General features: G+C 42.0%; 1 protein-coding gene across 6 annotated transcripts in view; it reads right to left on the bottom strand.

Moving 5' to 3' along the window:
- The window catches only part of CPT2 (carnitine palmitoyltransferase 2), a 43,350-nt gene extending 31,320 nt beyond the window's left edge, over positions 1–12,030 (bottom strand). For 5 of the 6 annotated variants that reach the window (XR_014238202.1, XR_014238203.1, XM_082370893.1 and 2 more), the window contains exon 1: positions 11,740–12,030. Coding sequence is in view for 4 of the 6 variants with exons in the window: in XM_082370893.1 (XP_082227019.1) it covers positions 11,740–11,891 (152 nt within the window). In the remaining 2 variants the exon portion in view is untranslated. The remainder of the gene's footprint in view (positions 1–11,739) is intronic. The other variant, XM_082370891.1, reaches the window with a different exon arrangement.
- Between the last annotated feature and the right edge of the window lie 8,017 nt (positions 12,031–20,047).

Raw genomic sequence — 20,047 nt, forward strand, 5'->3', positions numbered from 1 at the left:
GGAGTTATTAGTACAACAAACTGAATTTTCTCAATAGAACTAAATTAAGGCAGTATAGATTCTACAAAAAAATTTTTATCATGGATACAAAGTCACCTGTTTTCTATAAAAATTATCAAAGATCACTTAATGAATATGCTAAACTTACCAAGTCTTTATTTTTGCCTTCTATAAAATACCCTCAATGTAAATGTCAAATAACAACATTGTCCATATCACTGGATTATCTGATACTAGCAGAAGATGGCCATAGTTGTGAAGTTACTGGTTCACAAGGAAATAAAACAAACATGGATAGTACAGTGAGCTTTTCACAAAGCTAAATTTGCTTACATGAAAAGTCTGTTCTTAATTCTGAGATTGTCCCATCCCCCCTTTTTGGGTGAGAGTCATTAAAGGTCTTTTTTTTTTTAAGAAATAATGTTGATAACAGTATTTTCCCCTATAATTTTACTGATCTGTGAAATCTAAAAGTATAAGAACTACTGACGGTGAAAAGACAAGGAGATTTAGAATCGGACCTAGGCTTAAGTCCCAGCTCTGTTACTTAATCTCTCTGATATGGTTATAGATGGCAAATTACTTCATGTCCCTCAGACTCCATTTCCTGCCTCACAGGAAGTTGGAGAGAAGAACTGCCTCACAGAAAGATCTGAAATCCTGCCAAGTTCCAGCCCCACCCAGCACAAGTCTATCACCAGCACAGCTGGTATATGGAGAGGTTAGGTTCACAGCCTTTGGACTCTCACAGATAACTCAGAGTTTGCATCCAGGATTCTGTCACTTACTATCTAGGTGATCTTGGGAAAATTTCTTACCTCTCCAGCCCTTCTTCCTCCATGTGTTAAACATTAGCTCACTGGACCATTATGAGGATTAAATGAAATAAATATATAAAGAACTTAACAAGGTACCTGACATATAGTAGGCACTAAACATATAGCACATATGGAATGTGTATTTGTAGAACCCAGATACCTATTGATATCTATAGACAGCTCCTTCCATCTCCTTTTCATTTCCCTCCTAGCTTCCTGCTTCCCTCCTCTTTTGACACCTCCCACCTTAGGCACAAACCCTGTCCCCAACCATTCCCTTCGACCCACTCAGCAACATCCAGTTTAATAACATAGCTATTATTCTTCACTAGCCACCTCCCCTCTATCTTGCAGAACCCCCATTCCATTCTGAATAAACTACCCTATATTCTATAACTTCTTCTCCGGAACTTCTTCTACCTCCTCACCTTTCTCAAAATCTGACTATTCTGTAAATACCACTTGCCTTCAGATTTCTCCTCAAAGAAAGCCACTTCCCAACTTCTAGGAAGGACCCACACCCTCCTAACCTCCACAACCTGCCATCAACATCAAACAAGTTTCTTTCCTCTCAAATCTAATTGTACCACCTTCTCCCCATCCTCATCTGTTATCCACTCCAGGGAATGCTGGGTTAGTAAACCAGCTCTCTGGTTGGTAGGGGGTGAAGCCCTGATTTGTAGCATTTACCAATTTCTGTAAATCTCCCACCATGGCCAAGTTCAAGCTACCAACATGATGTCACCGAATGTGGAGCTGGGAAGAAATGCACAGAGTTGGCTCACATGATTATGGTGATGTATAGAGAGGGGAGCTCACCACTCATTAGGATTCTTCCTCTGAATCCCCTTTTCTCACCTCCACTGGCACATGGGCTGGCACAGAACAGGTACTCAATGTGTGTTAAATGAATTAGTTGATTACCTTCCTTTACCCCCCTATGCACCCCAGGACCCTATATTCTTCTCTATCATTTTTAGTGACATTTATGTATTTATGTCTCTCTTCCCCATCAGACTGCAGACCATGAGATCCTTTAAGGATGCAGAAGATGGAGTTAGAGATTCTCTTCTCCCATCCTGTTGGTTTTGACATCTTCTTCTGATTCTCTTTTCCTCCATTATGTCCTCTTGCCCTAAAAGTGCCAGTTTTCTCAAGACTGGCTCCTCTGCCCTCTTCTGACTCCCATTGGTGATCCCCCCTGCTCTGACAGTAACAACTCTGACACTTACACAGGCTCTTCCAAGCAGGCAACGAGAAGAAAACTAAAGGTATGCAAGGGAGCATAATCCTGTCAACTGTGGATTCGTTCTTTGTTTAAGGACAGTGTGCTATGCTGGAAAAGCCTAAGCTTTGAAGCCAAACAAACCCGAGTTCAAATTTTAAACAAGTCACTTTTCAGAAAGTAGACTGGTGGTTACCAAGGGTGTTGGGGGGATGGGGAATGACTGCTAATGACGGGGAGAGGTGATGAATTAGATAGTGGTGATAGCTGCACAACTCTGTGATTATATAACCCTCCCCCATGGAACTGTACACTTTAAAAGTATGAATTTTACCAGTGCACAGGCACTAGACCCAGGACCCCCAGGGCCCTGCAGCCAGAGACCACAGGACCCAGATGCACCCACCAGTGAGCAGGCACTAGCCCTCAAATCCCTGACCTGCCCACCAGTAAGCCTGCTCTAGCCTCAGGACCAGCCTACCCACTAGCTGGTGGACACCAGCCCCAGGGCAACAACAGCCCCACAGCTGGAGGACCCAGCTCAGACTCCAGCTGGCCAGCAGCACCTGCCCTGGGACTGGTTGGGCCCTGGCCTCACCCACCAGCAGGCCAACACAAACTTTGGGACACCCTTGACCCCGCAGCCAGCTGTGTCAGGAGCCAGCCCCATCCACCAGCAGTCCAACACCAGATCTGGAACCTCTGGGCCCCCCGGGCCCTGCAGCCAGACCCCAGGAATTGACTGCCCACCAGTGAGCCAGCACTAGCCCTGGGACTGCCGGAGCTCTGCAGCCAACCACCTTGTGACCCAGCCCAGCCAACTGGCAGCCGGCAGCCTCTGCACACGGCAGGGCCTGGCAACCAACCAGACCAGGGGACAACCAAGCCTATCAGACTGCCCATGGTAGTCAGCCTACCACAGGAGAAGGACCCACGCAGTCCACATTAGGGGCACCCTTAGAGCATATAGCTCTGGTGACAAAAGAGGAGTGCAATACTGGGACGCATAGGATATCTCTTACAAAAGGCCACTTCTCCAAGATTGGGAAACATAACCAACCTACCAGATACACAGAGATAAAAACAGCAAGTTAGGCAAAATGAAGTGACGAAAGATCATGTTCCAAATGAAGGAACAAAATAAAACCCCAGAAGAAGAATTAAGTGAAGTGGAGATAGGCAATCTACCTGAGAAAGAGTTCAGGGTAATGACTGTAAAGACGATCACAGAACTCAGGAGAAGAATGGATACACAAAGCAAGAAGTTAGAAGTTTTTAACAAAGACTTAGAAAATATGAAGAACAATCAAACAGAGATGAAGAACACACTAACTGAAATGAAAAATACACTAGAAGGAATCAAGAGTAGACTAAATGATACAGAGGAACAGATCAAATGAGCTAGAAGACAGAGTAGTGGAAATCACTCATGCTGAACAAAAAAAAGAAAACATAATGAAAAGAAATGAGGATGGTTTAAGGGACCTCTGGGACGATATCAACTGTACTAATATTCACATTATACGGGTCCCAGAAGGAGGAGAGAGAGAAAGGGGCAGAGAACATATTTGAAAACATAATAGCTGAAAACGTCCCTAACATGTGAAAGAAAACAGACATCCAAGTCCAGGAAGCACAGAGAGTCCCATACAGGATGAACCCAAAGAGGAACACATCAAGGCACATTGTAATTAAATGGTAAAAATTAAGCATAAAGAGAAAATATTAAAAGCAGCAAGGGAAAAGCAACAAGTTACTTACAAGGGAACTCCCATGAGGTTATCAGCTGACTTTTCAGCAGACTCTGCAGGCCAGAAAGGAGTGACATGATATATTTAAAGTAATAAAAAAGAAAAACCTACAACCAAGAATACTCTACCCAGCAAGGCTCTCATTCAGATTTGATGGAGAGATCAAAAGTTTTTAAAACAAGCAAAACCTAAAAGAGTTCAGCACCACCAAACCAGCTTTGCAAGAAATGTTAAAGGGACTTCTCTAAGCAAAAAAGAAAAGGTCATAACTAGAAACATGAAGATTAGAAAAGGAAAAAGCTCACCAGTAAAGGCAAATATACAAAAAGGTTAGATCATCAACCACATACAAAGCTAGTAGGAAGGTTAAAAGAAAAAAGTGGTAAAATCATCTATATCCACAATAAGCAGTTAAGGGATACACAAAACAATTAGATCTAAAATATGATGTCAAAAACCGTCATCATGATATAGAAGGAGAGTACAAATGAAGGGTTGTTAAAATGCATTTGAAATTAAGAAACCAGCAACTAAAACCAATCATGTATATACACAGATGGCTATATTTAAATCTCACAGTAACCACAAACCAAAAATCTATAATTGATAACACGCACAAAAAAGAGAAAGGAACCCAAAGGTAAGACTAAAGATTGTCACCAAATCACAAGAGAAGAGAACAAAACTAATAAAGGAACAAAAAAGAACTACAAAAACAATCTCAAAACAATGAACAAAATGGCAATAAGAATATACATATCGGGACTTCCCTGGTGGCTCAGTGGTTAAGAATCCACCTGCCAATGCAGGGGACACGGGTTTGAGCCCTGGTCCGGGAAGATCCCACATGCCATGGAGCAACTAAGCCCGTGCGCCACAACTACTGAGCCTGCGCTCTAGAGCCTGCGAGCCACAACTACTGAGCCTGCGTGCCACAACTACTGAAGCCCGTGCGCCTAGAGGCCGTGCTCCACAACAAGAGAAGCCACCGCAATGAGAAGCCCGCGAACCACAACAAAGAGTAGCTCTCACTTGACACGACTAGAGAAAGCCCGTGCACAGCAACGAAAACCCAACACAGCCAAAAATAAATAAATAAATAAATGTATATTAAAAAAAGAATATATATATCAATAATTGCTTTAAGTGTAAATGGACTAAATGCTCCATTCAAAGACATAGAGTGGCTGAATGGATACAAAAACAAGACCCATATATAAGCTGCCTACAAGAGATTCATTTCAGATCTAAAGACACACACTGATTTGAGGGGATGGAAAAAGATATCCTATACTAATGGAAATCAAAAGAAAGCTGGGGTAGCAATACTTATATTAGACAAAATAGACTTTAAGACAAAGACGGTTACAAGAGACAAAGAAGGACACTACATTATGATCAAAGGATCAATCCAAGAAGAAGATATAATAATTTTAAATACATATGCACCCAACATAGGAGCACCTAAATACATAAAGCAAATATTAACAGACCTAAATGGAGAAACTGACAGTAACACAATAACAGTAGGGGAGTTTAACACCCCGCTTACATCAATGTACAGATCATCAAGACAAAAAATCAATAAGGAAACACTGGCCTTAAATTACACGTTAGACCAGAGAACCTAATAGATACATAAAAAACCTTCTATCCCAAAACAGTAGAATACACTGTTCCAAGTGCACATGGAACATTCTTCAGGACAGGTCACAAAACAAGCCTCAAAACAAGCTAGGCCATGAAACAAGCCTCAGAAAATTTAAGAAAACTGAAATCATATCAAGCATCTTTTCCAGCCACAATGCTGTGAGACTAGAAATCAACTACAAGAAATAAACTGCAAAAAACACAAACATGTGGAGGCTAAACAATATGCTACTAAACAACCAATGGGTCACTGAAGAAATCAAAAAGGAAACAAAAAAATACCTGGAGACAAATGGAAAAAAACCCACAATGACTCAAAATTCATGGGACGCAGCAAAAACAGTTCTAAGAGGGAAGTTTATAATGCTATAAGCTTACCTAAGGAAACAAGAAAAATCTCGAATAACCAATGTAAACTTACACCTAAAGGAACTAGTGAAAGAAGAACAAACAAAACACTAAGTTAGTAGAAGGAAAGAAATCATAAGGAACAGAGCACAAGTAAATGAAATAGACTAAAAACAAATAGAAAAGATCAATGAAAATAAGAGCTGGTTCTTTGAAAAGATAAACAAAATTGATAAACTTTAAGCCAGACTCATCAAATAAAAAAGAGAGGACCCAAATTAATAAAGTCAGAAATGAAAATGGAGAAGTTACAACTGATGCCACAGAAATACAAAGGATCGTAAGAGATTACTATGAACAACTATATTCCAATAAAATGGACAACCCAGAAGGAATGGACAAATTCCTAGAAATGTACAATCTCCCAAGACTGAACCAGGAAGAAATAGAAAATATGAATAGACCAATTAACAGTATTGAAATTTAATCAGTAATTTAAAAACTCTCAACAAACAAAAGTCCTGGACCAGATGGCTTCACAGGTGAATTCTACCAAACATGTAGAGACAGTTAACACCCATCCATCTCAAACTATTCCAAAAAAAACTGCAGAGGAATTAATGCTTCCAAACTTATTAATAAGAGGCCAGCATCATCGTGATACAAAAAACAAAGATACCACACAAAAAAGAAAATTACAGGCCAATATCACCAATGAACATAGATGCAAAGATCCTCAATAAAACATTAGCAAACCAAATCCAACAATACAATAAAAAGATCATGCAGCCTGATCAAGTGGCATTTATCACAGGGATGCAAGGATGGTTCAATATCCACAAATCAATGTAATACATCACAATATCCAATTGAAGAATAAAAGCCTTACGATCATCTCAATAAATGCTGAAAAAGCTTTTGACAAAATTCAACATCTATTTATGACAATACTCTCCACAAAGTAAGTACAGAGGGAACACACATCAGCATAATAAAGGCCACATATGATAACTCCAGAGCTAATACATACTCAATGATGAAAAGCTGATAGCATTTCCTCTAAGATTAGGAACCAGACAAGGAATTCCACTCTTGTCCCTTTAATCAACATGCTATTGGAAGTCCTAGCCACAATAATCAGACAAGAAAAAGAAATAAAAGGAATCCAAATTGAAAAGGAAGAAGCAAAACTGTCAGAGTTTGCAGATGACATGATACTACGTCATAGAAAATCCTAAAGACGCTATTAAAAAACTACTAGAGCTCATCAATGAATTCAGTAAAGTTGCAGGACACAAAATTGATATACAGAAATCTGTTGCATTCTACATGCTAACAATGAACTATCAGGAGGAGAAACTAAGGAAACAAGCCCATTTACAATCGTATCAAAATGAATACCTAGGAATAAATCTAACTAAAGAGGTAAAAGATCTATAAGACACTGAAGAAAAAAATCAAAGATGACACAAACAGATGGAAAGATATACCTTGTTAATGGATTGGAAGAATTAATATCATTAAAATGACCATACTACCCAAAGCAATCTACAGATTCAATGCAATCCCTATCAAAATACCAATGTCATTTTTCACAGAACTAGAACAAATAATTTTAAAATTTGTATGGAAACACAAAAGACCCCCAAATAGCCAAAACAATCTTGAGAAAGAAGAGAGCTGGAGATATCACATTCCCTGACTTCAGATCATACTACAAAGCTAGCATAATCAAAACACTATGGTACTGGAACAAAAACAGACACATAGATCAATGGAACATAAGAGAGAGCCCAGAAATAAAACCACACACTTATGGTCAATTTATCTATGACAAAGGAGGCAAGAATATACAATAGAGGGGCTTCCCTGGTGGCGCAGTGGTTGAGAATCTGTCTGCCAATGCAGGGGACACGGGTTCGAGCCCTGGCCTGGGAAGATCCCACATGCCGTGGAGCAACTGGGCCCGTGAGCCACAACTACTGAGCCTGCGTGTCTGGAGCCTGTGCTCCGCAACAAGAGAGGCCACGATAGTGAGAGGCCCACGCGCCGCTATGAAGAGTGGCCCCCGCTTGCCGCAACTAGAGAAAGCCCTGGCACAGAAATGAAGACCCAACTCAGCCAAAAATAAATAAATAAATTTTAAAAAAAAAGAAAAGAAAAGAAAAAAAAAGAATATACAATAGAGAAAAAACAGTCTCTTCATTAAGTGGTGCTGAGAAAATGGAACAGCTACGTGTAAAAGAGTGAAATTAGAATATTTTATCAAACCATACACAAAAATAAACTCAAAATGGATTAAAGAGCTAAATGTAAGACTGGAAACCATAAAACTCCTAAAAGAAAACATCAGCAGAACACTCTCTGACATGAATCACAGCAATATTTTTTTTTATCTGTCTCCTAAAGGCAAAGGAAACAAAAGCAAAAACAAAACAAAACAAAACAAAAGCAAATGGGACCTAATCAAATTTAAAAGATTTTGCAAAGCAAAGGAAACCATCCAAAAAAAAAAAAAAAAGACAACCTACTGAATAGGAGAAAATATTTGCAAATGATTTGACTGATAAGAGGCTAATGTCCAAAATATATAAACAGCTCATACAATTCAACGTCAAATAAACAACCTGATTTAAAAAATGGTCAGAGGGACTTCCCTGGCAGTCCAGTGGTTAAGACTCCATGCTTCGGAACTTCCCTGGTGGTGCAGTGGTTAAGAATCTCCCTGCCAATGCAGGGGACACGGGTTCGAGCCCTAGTCCGGGAAGATCCCACAAGCTGCAGAGCAACTAAGCCCGTGCGACACAACTACTGAGCCTGAGCTCTAGAGCCCGTGAGCCACAACTACTGAGGCCACGTGCCACAACTACTGAAGCCCGCATGCCTAGAACCTGTGCTCCGCAACAAGAGAAGCCACTGCGATGAAAAGCCCGCGCACTGCAACAAAGAGGAGTTCCCGCTCGCCACAACTAGAGAAAGTCCGCATGCAGCAACGAAGACCCAACACAGCCAAAAATAAATAAATTAATTAATTTTTAAAAAAATCAAATCTGACTCCTATCTCATGATTGTAACCACCATGAGATGCTGCTTGCCACTTATCCATTATATCATAACTGTTTACCTGTTAAATCTCCCCCACTATACAGTAAGCTCCTCACCATGACTGACTGGTCTCCAAATCCCTATTAATAAATGTTTATCAAATTAATAATGTGAATGTGTAGGTCAGGTTGTTCCACCCTTTCTCTCCTTTGGACTTGCAGTTTTATATTCTGAGATTAACTGCTCAGTGTGTATAAATAGAACCCTAAAAAAAACACCTAACTGAACTGTACACCTAAAAATAGTTAAAATGGTTAATTTTATGTTTTGTATATTTGACTACACTGAAAAAGAGCAAAGATAAAAACGTAACACCTAAAAACCAAGCAAATGGGGGCTTCCCTGGTGGCGCAGTGGTTGAGAATCTGCCTACCAATGCAGGGGACACGGGTTCGAGCCTTGGTCTGGGAGGATCCCACATGCCGCGGAGCAACTAGGCCCGTGAGCCACAATTACTGAGCCTGCGCGTCTGGAGCCTGTGCTCCACAACAAGAGAGGCCGCGATAGTGAGAGGCCCGTGCACTGCGATGAAGAGTGGCCCCCACTTGCCGCAACTAGAGAAAGCCCTCACACAGAAACGAAGACCCAACACAGCCATAAATAAATAAATAAATAAATAAATAAACAAACCCAAAAGTTAAAAAAAAAAAAAAAAACCAAGCAAATGATAGTGCAAAGCTTCCTAGAGGAAAGCAAGTCCAAAGCCACTTGATTAAAAGGCAGTGATATAATAGGAAAAGGAAGAGGGAAGGAGGAAGGGAGATCCAATTGGACCACTTAATACTAAGGGACTAGTCCTTCCCATGCCAACTAATAAGGACAGTTCCCTATTTTGGCATCTTACCACACTCTAGCCTCACAATAGTCCTATGAATTGTGTGTTCTGTTCCTACCTTACAGGTAAGAACTAGGGCTCAAAGAGGTTGACTGAATTGCCTGAAGCTATACAGAAAGAGTATCAGATCCGGAATCTGAAACTAAGTTCTACCAGACTTCAAAGCCAGGGCTTTTCACCAAGTGTGACATCAAAACGAGTGTGAAAGACAATTCATTTTACCTCTCCAGAATCTCAGATAAAAGGAATCTCATCTTATCTAACTTCCAACTCACAGGTGAGATGGTGGAGGCCTGGGGAGGGAGTCATCATTTAAAGTTATACACAGGTGATGAGCGCTACTGTTTGTAGCTCCAAGATATCTGTGCTGTGGATTGGAGGAAATGATCTTGATATTCTTAATATTCTTCCCAGCTTTCCAATTCGAAAATGGAGAAAACCCCTCTGATCTTACACCTGGGTGGGGCCCGGGACTGTCTGAAAGTTAAAGGCCATCTGTTGCTGGGCTTGGCAAGTGAAGATAGGCTCTGTCATTCCTCACCTTTCCCCCACATACTGGCTCAGCTCAAGTCAGGAGGTCAAGGCGTATCTCACAGGCACAGAGACTTTTTCTTTCTCTTCCCCATCCTCCTGCCAAATTTAAACAGTAGGATTGGGGCTAGATAATCTCATTTTAACTTGTTTTAGATGTTTGCACACTGTAATTTCACAAGAATCCCTCAGATGATACTCCTGAGAGGATGGGGGTGGGCAGTGATGACAATGGGTTAAGGGGTTCCCGGCTGTAGAGAAAAACAGCAACCTAGTAGTTGGGGTTGATGCCTGTGACAGTCTTTGTTCTGTTCATGGGGTAGGGTCTCCAGCCCCTGGACTGGGAGGGAGATCCCTGATGGCAGTTTGGGGAGAAAGGAAGTAAAAAGGCTCTTTGAAACAAATTTGGAAATTGGCACCAGGAACTAACTGGTGAGTAGGTAGAGAAGTTAAAGTTTGGATTTAGGGGGTGAAGGAATTTAGGGACATTTCTAATATTGGAGGAGACCTGGCAGCTTAGAGTAAGGCTGGGAGTTCAAAGACTGGGCAAACTGGAAGCTGAATTAAAGAAAATACCGGATGAGGGAAGGAGAGAGGAAGATGTATGGGAGCTGTGTTTCACAGGGGACGTAGATTCTGGAAGAAGTGTTTTAGAAGTGGTGGTGGGGGGAGTAGCTATGGTGAGGAGGCACAGAATTTGGGTGGACTCTGTATCTAATGTGAATAAGGTAAGATTTGGGGAGGAGTACTGAGGGTGCTGCCTAGAATTCTGTGAGGGTGGGCTGAAGTTGCAGGGGGTAATGTGGGTTAGGGAGGAGGGTGGGGGTAGTGTTGAGGAAGGTTTGGTAGGGGTGAAAGGTTTCCAGGTGAAGACTGGACTTAGAATGCTGAGGACTTGGAGGGTAAGATGAATACTTGAATCTGCTTGGGGGAGGACAGCGTGCTAAAATACAAGAGGACTGGAGGCATGGGGAGTGGGGCTGAGGGTTATGAGTAACAGGCATGAAAAAGGTGGCGTGCTGGGAGAAATTGAGGGAGAGGAACTATTATATATCAGGAATTGACCCATCCATATTCTGTGCAGGAATGCGGGAAGACAACCTAGTTGGAGGGCTAAGGGTAGTGTTGGCGATATGCAGGTTGGACATTTTTCAGGGAGAAATGTGAGGGACAATTAGATATTTGATTGGAAGTCGGTTTTTTGGAGGAGTTGGAGAAGAGCTCAAGAGAGAAAATCTGAGAGAATAATGGCTGTGGGGGAGCGGGGGATTCTGGAAGAGAATTTGGGCATTCTGATGTTCCAGTGCCATGAGATCCTGAAAGTCACAGGATTTTCAGATTGGAGAATGCGGCAGCGTCCCAGGTAAAACTTTGGAAGCGGAAGAGGGTTCAGTAGAATAGGCGTGAATGACTGGAGAGAGGCTGGGGCCGAACCCCAGCTCGTGTGGACGGCGGGGGCCGGGAGGCCGGGCTCACCTGGGCAGACTGTCCTGGTAGTGCAGAGTGGGCACGATGCTCAGCTGCAGGTACTGGCCTGGGTCGAAGCCTGTGCTCAGGAGCCGACTGGGGGCTCCCGGGCCAAAGGCAAGGCCCCGGGGCCAGGCGCGCAGCAGTAGGCCGGCCACCATCGTCCCGGGAGGCGGCAGCAGCGAGAACGCGGAGAATGCGGAGTTCTGGTTACAAAGACCAGGCCGCCGCCCTCACTGCCCGTCAGGGACTCGCGCTCAGTTTGCGCCCGTCCGCGGAACAACTTCCGGCCTTCTGACCCCGCCCACGGAAGGGCCCGCCCACGGAAGGCCCCTCCCGCAGATGGGCCCGCCCGCAGATGGGCCCGCCCGCAGATGGGCCCGCCCACAGGCCCACCGCGGCTCAGAGGGTCCAGCCCACTGCGGGACTAGCACGGTGGTCTCTTCCCGGCTCTGTTGGTCTCTCTTCTGCTTTCTAGGCGGCAGGAAACCGAGCTCCGAAGCCACACCCTTCTCCTGTTTTGGAACAAGATAGAAACTGAACTGGAGAAAAAGAGAAACCGAAAAAAGCTTTTGGAATCTGATAAATTTGATCCAGACTCTGTCCCTGGGAGATCGTGGGAAAAAACTTAAACCTCTCTTTCCTCATCTGAGAAGTAGAGGTATGATATTCAACCCAGCCCCCACGTTCCGAGATGTGAAATGAAACAACTTGGTGTGTACGGTAAGCAGTAAATGGTGGCTGCTGTCGTTACTAGTCACCCGTCAAGTTTGCCCAGCAGAAGATTTTTGACATACTGTGATTAGCCCCGCCGAGCTGCCCTTCGAGCTCACTTGAGCCGGTATTAGAGAAAATGTGTGCAGGAGTTCCCTGGCAGTCCAGTGGTTAGGACCTACGCGCCTTCACTGTCGTGGGCCAGGTTCAATCGCTGGTAAGGGAACTAAAATCCCGCAAGCTATGCAGAGCGGCAGGAAAAAAAAAAAATTAATAGAGAAAATGTGTGCAGGAGCCGGAAACCATGGAGTCTCCCATCCAGCCACCACTTCTGTGCAGAAAACACTTTTTAGAGCAGGATCCCTTCTGCTAGAACATCCTTTCTCAGTTTGAACATTTCCAAAGACAGGAAGCTCTGCCTCTGGCCCTAGGAAGCCTTCCATGCTCAGTGGACCCCATGAGGCTGCCTGTCCCCACAGATCACCTCCAAGTTTCCTTCCAACTCCGACTCTAAGATTATACAACTTGAATAGAGACCTATCAGCCCTTACCCATCACAAAGCAACCCCATCACACTCCCATTCTTGCTTTCAACTGCAGTTTAGGATTAAGCAGGCTCTGCTCCCATTTTACAGAAGAAAAGGAGGTATCAAAAGACACAAAATCATGCTGTCTGGCTTGAGGTACAGAATTCCATTCCAGGAACAGGACCTTCCCTTAGCTTCCGCTCTCACTCGTGGCCCTGTGGGTTTGAGGTAGCCCAGTACATCTGCTCTGTCCCATAACTGACTAAGCAGTGCCAGAAGCTGGAGCACACTGAAAAGAGCTCTGGACTGGGAGTCAGGAGACCTGAGTTTTGGTCTCAACTCTGTCCTTATCTAGTTAGGTAACCCCTGGTTGAACGGGAAGATCACTAATGAGCCCACACTCATTCAGTGGTGACTACAAATCCCTAAGAACTGAACATGAAACTTAAAAATACTGAATGTCTAATCCTCCTCCCTTGAGGGGAGAACAGACAGCACTGTTTAGACCCAAGTCTAAAACATCAGTGCCATTTGCCTGTAGTGTATAGGACCAGAGGGAAAATATCAAATCCTTTCTGAAAAAGCTTACTCCAAATCCAGACAGTTTTCAAAGCCTTGAAACCTGAGGCAAACATCAGGAGCTGTGTAGAGCTAAGGGGTTCAGAGAACCCGGAAGAAACAGTGAACCTAATAGAGCAGTGGCTCAATTCTAGAGACAGAGGGCCAGGGAATGTGCCCATCAAGTCTAATAGCTGAAGAGGGGCTCAAAAGACTTCTGGAGGTGCATGGCCAATAGTAACAAATCTAACCCCTCAGACGGGTGTCCAAGGCCTTTTTCTGGCACCCACCTGGTTCTCCACTTCCCATGATGTCACCCCAAGAACCCTATGCTGTAGTAACACTGAACTGTTCACCATTCCCAGAACTTGTCCTCTCTCCATGCTTTTTTTTTTTTAAGCTGTGCCTACTGTGTGAAATGTTTTTTCCATGCATCTCTTCCTAGTACACTCTAACATCCTTCAAATCCCATTTCAAAACTCACAACCTCTATGAAGTCTTCCTCAATCCTCATCCTTCCTGCTTCCCACAAGAACAAGTTTCTCCCTCTGATTCCACAGCACTTTTCACAATGTTTTACTGTTATATATGGAAAACAGAACTATATTATGATTCATTATGCAAGGCAGAGATCTTGTTTTCATTTATGTACCTAGGTTTCTAGCACAGGGCCTATCATGGGTAGGTGCTTGCCTTCTTTCTTCTTGGTATGGCCCTGGGGCTTGTGTCACATTAAGGATAAACATGAACTGGAGGACCAGAAACACCATATTTTGCTGTGTAAGGGTCAAGAAAGTTCCTCTACTGAGAGAAAAATTCTGAAGAATAAATTGTATCAAAGTAATCCCAGAGTTCTGCTCTGTTTCGAATTAACTATGAAAAAGCAGAACATGGTGGACAGGTTTAAGTAATATTCTTATTCAAAACCAAAGTTCTTAAAAACAATAAACATTTTTATTGAGGTATAACTGATATATAACATTAAGTTAGTTTCTGGGGGACAACATAATGATGTGATATTTGTATACACTATGAAATGAATACCACAATAAGCCTAGTTACCATTAGTCACCATACATAGTCACAAAAATCTTTTTTTTTCTTGTGATGAAGACTTTTAAGATTTATTCTCTTAGCAACTTCAAATGTGCAATACAGTATTATTAACTATAGTCATCATGCTGGACATTACATCCCCATGACTCATTTATTTTATAACTGGAAGATTGTAGCTGTTGACCCCCTTCACCCATTTTGCCCACCCCCCAACCCCCTGCCCTCTGGCAACCGTCAATCTGTTCTCTGTATCTATGAGCTTGATTTTTTGTTTTGTTTGTTTAGTTTTTTAGATTCCATATATAAATGAGATCATATGGTATTTGTCTTTCTCTCTCTGACTTATTTCACTTAGCATAATACCCTCTAGGTCCATCCATGTTGTCTCAAATGGCAAGATTTCACTCTTTTTTTTAATAGCTGAGTACTATTGCATTGTGTGTGTGTGTGTGTATATATATATATATATGCCACATCTTCTTTAGCCATTCATCCATCTATGGACACTTAGGTTGTTTCCATATCTTGGCTATTGTAAATAGTGCTGCAATGAACATAGGGGTGCATATACCTTTTCAAATTAGTGTTTTCATTTCCTCTGGATATATACAAAGAAGTGGAATTGCTTGATCAAATGGTAGTTCTATTTTTAATATTTTGAGAAACCTCCATACTGTTTTCCATAGTGGCTGCACCAATTTACATTCTCTTCAACAGTGCATGAGAGTTCTTTATTTTCCTCACAACCTTTCTTGAGAATATGGCAGGACTGAGACGGGGAGACCCCTTAAAGATGGGCAAGACTGGAGCAAATTTGAAGGCTGAGAGGGAGGAGCCAATGGGAAGACAGAGATTAAATAGAGGTGGAAATTAACTGATGGAGAATGTCCTGGAGGAAATGAGAGGGAATGGATTGGAGGAAGGGGCATGTCTTTAATAGAGAGAAGACAAGGGGACTTCCCTGCAGTCCAGTGGTTAAGACTCTGGGCTTCCAGTGCAGGAGGTGAGGTTCGATCCCTGGTCAGGGAACTAAAATCCCACATGGCACAGCCAAAAAAAAAAAAAAACCAAAAACTGAGAAAGAAGACAAGGATGGGTCAAGATAATTTCACCACTCACCTCTGCCATCTGCTCCAATATCTGTAGTTTTGCTATTGCTGCTTTGCTTCCATTATCCCATCAGCTTCAAGACAATGTTGGGAAAAGTTGGAAGCCACATCCAGGTACCTCTCAAAACTGTCTGAGAATCCTAGTGTTGGGAGCTCCAGTTTCCCACAATTTCCGTAATTGGGAATATGGAGCTAACGGCAGCAAGGACTGAACTCTGGGTCCCTTCGAGGCCAGGCCAATCAACACACCAACTAAGAGGAATGAACCTAACCTTCCCAATGTTCTTATAGGGTTTCTGCCTGCTGCACCTTGTGGGCAGCAGAAGGCAAGTCAGATAGGCCAGGTTCTCCCATGTACTTGTCATGTGACCTTAAACAAGTCAGTTTATTTCAGATCCTCAGCTTCCTTTATTAATAAAATTGGAATATTATGACATAGTATGAGTGTGTTTCATGTTTGGTAATTGCAATCATTGTTGCTTTTGTTGTGGTCATCCATTTACAATGCTTGGTGTCAGTTTATTTATCTCTTGTAAAAATAAAATACAGTGTGTATGTGTGAAAAAAAATAAAATAAAATAATTAGCATTTAACTGTGAAAAAAAAATAAAAAATAAAATTGGACTAATCTTTACACTGACTTCTTCTCAAGTTTGTAAGTGAAAGGAATTTGCAACAGTTCATGCAGGTATGAGTTTTTAAATTATTTCAGGAACCAAGTCCTTCACTGCTTTACTGTAATAGTTTGTGACCACCTGTCCTGTTTCCAGTTTAGGTCCCCTCCAATCCTCTCCATCATGCTGTCAGTATAATCTTTCTAAACCACAAACTGACATTAATAATAATAATAATACAATAATGCTAATGATGAGGGCTAACATTTATTGTGTGTTTGCTATTTGCCAGATACTTCTTAAAACCCTAGACTTCATAATGAAAGTCAAACTCTTTAGCCTAGCACCCCTTTATGATCTTGTTCCTAATTTCTTCTCTAACTTAGCTACTTACCCCTCCCATGGGTAAACCCAAGTCTTTCCTAGCATGTTATGTCTTCTTGTTGTTCTTACTTGGTCCCATTCATCTTTTAAACTTAGTCCTAACATGCCCTACCACGAAGAAGCCTTCCTTGCCCTTGACTGAACAGTCTGGCTGAACCCTCACACCCCCTGTCCCGTATAAAGCACTCAGTGTCCAGCATTTATCATATGCTTTGTTGTTGCCGTTCTTTGGTTTGTCCTCCTCACCAAGTTCAATGCATGGCACAGAGTAGAAGCTCAGCAAATATCAGCTGATTGAATGAATCAGAATTGTCTGGAGAGGAGATTTGAGAAGATTTTGAGCACCAGCATCACTTGGGTCGCTTATTAAAACTGTAAATGCCTGAATCCCACCCTTGGAAATTCTGATTCAGTAGCTCTAGTGTTGGGGCTGAGAGTCCACACTTCACAAGTAGGTAATTCTAATGTACAGTCTGCTTAAGATCACTGTTCTATACCTTTGGTATTCAAGTGCAGCTGGTGGACTGGAGTCACCTGAGAGCTTGTTAGAAATGGAGACTCTCAGGCTCCATCCCAGATCTACTGAACTAGAATCTGCATTTTAACAAGATCTTCAGGTGATTCACAGGTGCATTAGCATTTAAGAAACACTGGTCTCTTCCACTGGACCAGTTCCACCTACATCATACAAACAAGTATTTGTCAATGACACTTGTCACTTTGTAATTTACAAAACACATTTCAAATAGTAAAAGGAAAAGCAACCAAAAATTATTGACTGCCACCCTCTGCTGTGTGCTGTACCAATGTTATGTCATTTAATCCTCACAACAATCCTTTGAGACAGGCATAGGTCACAAGACTCAGAACTTTAAGAGTTTAACCAATGAAATCTATCCAGGGTGGGTTCTCAAATCAGATATATGTAAAGACACCCTACTGAGCCAAAGCAAGCTTGTGACTGTGACTAAATTCACACGATTAACATGTACCTTCCCGAAGGGTCACCATATTGTCGTTCATATTCTTCTGGCCCAGAAAACCCAAGGTTCTTTGGTTCAATTTCAGAGTGCCATTTAAAGTCGATCTGTCACCATATTTTTTTTAACATCTTTATTGGAGTATAATTGCTTTACAATGGTGTGTTAGTTTCTGCTTTATAACAAAGTGAATCAGTTGTACATATACATATGTTCCCATATCTCTTCCCTCTTGCGTCTCCCTCCCTCCCACCCTCCCTATCCCACCCCTCTAGGTGGTCACAAAGCACCAAGCTGCTCTCCCTGTGCTATGCGGCTGCTTCCCACTACCTATCAACTTTACATTTGGTAGTGTATATATGTCCATGCCACTCTCTCACCCTGTCACATCTTACCCTTCCCCCTCCCCATATCCTCAAGTTCATTCTCTAGTAGATCTGTGTCTTTATTCCTGTCTTGCCACTAGGTTCTTCATGACCTTTTTTTTTTTTTCCCTTAGATTCCATATGTATGTGTTAGCATACTGTATTTGTTTTTCTCTTTCTGACTTACTTCACTCTGTATGACAGACTCTAACTCCATCCACCTCACTACAAATACCTCCATTTCATTTCTTTTTATGGCTGAGTAATATTCCATTGTATATATGTGCCACATCTTCTTTATCCATTCATCCGATGATGGACACTTAGGTTGCTTCCATGTCCTGGCTATTGTAAATAGAGCTGCAATGAACATTTTGGTACATGACTCTTTTTGAATTATGGTTTTCTCAGGGTATATGCCCAGTAGTGGGATTGCTGGGTCGTATGGTAGTTCTATTTTTAGTTTTTTAAGGAACCTCCATACTGTTCTCCATAGTGGCTGTATCAATTTACATTCCCACCAACAGTGCAAGAGTGTTCCCTTTCCTCCACACCCTCTCCAGCATTTATTGTTTCTAGATTTTTTGATGATGGCCATTCTGACCGGTGTGAGATGATATCTCATTGTAGTTTTGATTTGCATTTCTCTAATGATTAATGATGTTGAGCACTCTTTCATGTGTTTGTTGGCAATCTGTATATCTTCTTTGGAGAAATGTCTATTTAGGTCTTCTGCCCATTTTTGGATTGGGTTGTTTGTTTTTTTGTTATTGAGCTGCATGAGCTGCTTGTAAATCTTGGAGATTAATCCTTTGTCAGTTTCTTTATTTGCAAATATTTTCTCCCATTCTGAGGGTTGTCTTTTGGTCTTGTTTATGGTTTCCTTTGCTGTGCAAAAGCTTTTAAGTTTCATTAGGTCCCATTTGTTTATTTTTGTTTTTATTTCCATTTCTCTAGGAGCTGGGCCAAAAAGGCTCTTGCTGTGATGTATGTCATAGAGTGTTCTGCCTATGTTTTCCTCTAAGAGTTTGATAGTGTCTGGCCTTGCATTTAGGTCTTTAATCCATTTTGAGTTTATTTTTGTGCCACCATATTTTTGAGGACTTGCCAGATAGGGTGCAACCAAGGCCCCTCTATGATGCGCCTAATGTTAGGTTATCAGAATTTCCATCTACTACACATGACTTTAATCAGCTGAAAGTGACAGGAGGAGGAGTCTTGAACCATGATCTATAGGTCACCCACATTGTACTTTAGAGTCTCCCTGATAATTTGAAATGGTATGATATGAGATGCTAATAAAGCCTGACTTTATGTGTACGACTTTAGAATAATGCAACTCTTCTGAATTAAAAACAGTTAATCAGGACCCACAACTTCAAGACTGGCTATCCAAGTCAATTGTGAACGGTGTTCACATTCTTGCCACATGGTGGCGCCACCTTAGCCGGTAAACAGAAATCCTTGCCGGTTCCCGTCAAAATTGTGTGAACCAGCAACGCTCCAGTTCACACGCTCCAGAATTTCTTTGAGTAACCGTGGTGGCTTGTATTTACTTTTCGTGTTCTAAAATCTCTTTAAATATCTTATAATAATTTTATCCAAACATTCCGTAAACAGTGGTGCTGCTGAGAGTTCTGAAAAAAATTGCTGGAAATCAGTTACGACGGTTAGATGTGATCAGCTGGAAATCAGTTACGAAGGAAGGTTAGATGTGATAAAACCCCTGCTGTTCAATTCGCAGAGAGCATGCCATAAAATATTAGCGGTGATACTGAGAATACAGAAAGCAAAAGTATGCTACAGGGGCTATAGATTGATGTTTTCCTGGAATGCATTTCCTAAAAAATATTCCTAAGGGAAAATGAGCACTGAATGATGGGCACTTGGATTCCTACCCTGAGTGGAAAGGATTTATCTCGCGTTCTCAGCCGTTTGCTGGGAGATCCCTAATGACCAGACTATGGCTTAGCTGCTGTTTGGTTTAGCAGTTAGGGCCATGGACTATGC

The sequence above is a fragment of the Balaenoptera borealis genome, assembly GCF_965194805.1.
Source record: "Balaenoptera borealis genome assembly, chromosome: 1".
In the NCBI taxonomy this organism is placed as follows: domain Eukaryota; kingdom Metazoa; phylum Chordata; class Mammalia; order Artiodactyla; family Balaenopteridae; genus Balaenoptera; species Balaenoptera borealis.